This window comes from Cyphomyrmex costatus, unplaced genomic scaffold (assembly GCF_001594065.2).
Source record: "Cyphomyrmex costatus isolate MS0001 unplaced genomic scaffold, Ccosl1.0 scaffold50, whole genome shotgun sequence".
In the NCBI taxonomy this organism is placed as follows: domain Eukaryota; kingdom Metazoa; phylum Arthropoda; class Insecta; order Hymenoptera; family Formicidae; genus Cyphomyrmex; species Cyphomyrmex costatus.
The window spans coordinates 276,506-278,758 of record NW_017279268.1 but is presented as its reverse complement, the minus strand read 5'-3'; the positions used below and the strand labels follow the sequence as shown (position 1 = coordinate 278,758).

General features: G+C 33.6%; 1 protein-coding gene across 1 annotated transcript; it reads right to left on the bottom strand.

Annotated features, from left to right (window-relative positions):
• Nucleotides 1–386: 386 nt before the first annotated feature.
• Nucleotides 387–1,010, bottom strand: LOC108778496 (craniofacial development protein 2-like). Its single transcript, XM_018545701.1, has one exon. It carries the CDS (start codon nucleotides 1,008–1,010, stop codon nucleotides 387–389), a length of 624 nt encoding a protein of 207 aa, XP_018401203.1.
• Between the last annotated feature and the right edge of the window lie 1,243 nt (nucleotides 1,011–2,253).

Here is a 2,253-nt window from a genome sequence, read left to right as displayed (position 1 = left end):
CAGGTTTCATTCGTGATCCACATTTTACGGGTACTGTTTTTGATCCCGATGACTTCATTTGCGGATTCTACGTATGCTTTTTGCACCAATTCCCATTTTTCTTTCGCACTTATTGTAGGACTGATATTATTAACATTGGCTGTTACAGTTTCACAGAAGTTCCGACGTTCACCTTTATTCTTGAATTTTTCGATATTAAATTTCTTTTGTTTTGTTCTTGTTGTTATTATATTCATTGTCCTTATGCGTATTTTTGCCACAACTAGCTTATGGTTGCTATACATGTCCTCACTACGCATTGTTCGAACATCTAGAAGAGACTTCAGGTGTTTCTTGTCAATTAGCACGTGGTCGATCTGGTTACGTGTTACTCCGTCTGGTGCTTGTCAGGTATATTTATGAATGTCCTTGTGCGGGAATCGCGTGCTGCCGATGAAAAGTCGGTTGGCCATGCAGGGATCAATTAATCGCTCGCCGTTGTTATTGCGTGCTTCTCCAAGTCCATGGCGACCCATTATTTCATCGAGGTTGTTATTATTATTGCCGATTTTCCCGTTAAAGTCACCCATGACAAGTTTGATGTCTCTTTTGTGCGCTGAGGCGATTGTGGACTGCAGTTGGTTGTAGAAATGATCTTTTTCGCTGTCGTCTGCTATTTCCGTTGGTGCATAGCATTGAATGATTGTTATATTGCGATTTTTGGCTCGGAAACGAGCGGTTATTAATCGGTCGGAGACTGGATTCCACTCCATTAATGATTTTTTAATTTTAGTGGATATAATTATTCCAACTCCATTAATGTGGGTGGTTGAATTGCCCGAGTATATCATGTAGTGATTGTCTGACGTTGTAATGTCCCCGCTGTTCTTCCACCGCACTTCGCTGAGACCTAGGATTTTAATTTTACAGCGTGTCATTTCTTTGCTTAGTTGTGCCAAACGGGATGCCTGTGCCAATGTCCGGATGTTCCATGTGCCAATTCGTATACCTTTTTGGTAGCTAAGGTTCATTTCCGTTGTATCCGTCCGATATCAATGGAATATCAATAGACGACAGATTATAAAACCATTTATTTCGTAAATTATTTAAAGAAGAAAACGAATGGATGAGATTAAATTCTGTTGGATTTATATGAACCTCCCTATAATTAATTAATTTATTAAAAGTAAAAGAAAAAGGCTTAAAATCCTCATTATTATTGTTTCTAGCTGGATTTGAACTCGGGATCTTTGGCATGGGAGGCAAATACTTTGCCAGTGCGCTACGGACACCACCAACTCCATTATTACTATTCCAAAAATATCTAATACTATTAATTCTATTTCTGAAATTACAATCTTTTTTATTTTTTAATTTATTCATTTTCCCAATCATTTTATATTTATTTTTCTTATACTCTTTAAATAATTTATTGTTATATGAAAGGAAGAATTTATTACATAAATTACACGGAAGATTGCCATCAATCCTACGCATCATATGAAATATTCCATTCTGTAACGCAGCCCTAGATCTAAATGCGTCTTTAAGTTTTAACTTTAATATTTTTTGCACAAATATAATTTTTGATTTATTAAAATTAGAAATAGATATGGATTCGTTTAGATGTATATTGAATTTAATGAACCTGTTTAAATGTGTTGGTATAATGTCATGTCTAATACAAAATTTTATGAATTCAATTTTAAGTTGGATCTTGTCATATAAAACTCGTTGTTTAATCCAACTCTTTAACAATCTAACACAATACATACCATAAATCATACAGATATATTTAAAAAACGAACCTGTGTTATAACGCAACATTTCAGCCGGCGTGTCTTTCAAAAATTCTTAATAAAATTATATAAACTAGTAATGGACCCTTTTTAATTAAAAACAAATAAACAAACATAAATTAAAGGCTATAAAGAGTCAAACGCAGTTAACAATGCGAAAAAATTTTAATAATCTTACAAAATAACATTAAGATGTCCCGTCGAACGTTTTGGTCTGCAATTTAGACCATCTTCAGCGACGAAATAATAATAAACCATTACTCCATTTACTCCGAGTTAGAATGCAAGTAGTAGAATCAATTTTTGTTAAACGACAAAATGTTCCTGTGCACCAACTAGAGGTAAATTCATCGTAGATAATGGATGTGGAGTTGTGTAATGAAAAATCAGAAATATATCTATGAAAAAGACCGTTGACAACAAAAATTCTATTAGAATCAAATTATTACATTACAAATAGTTACTAAAATCCTTA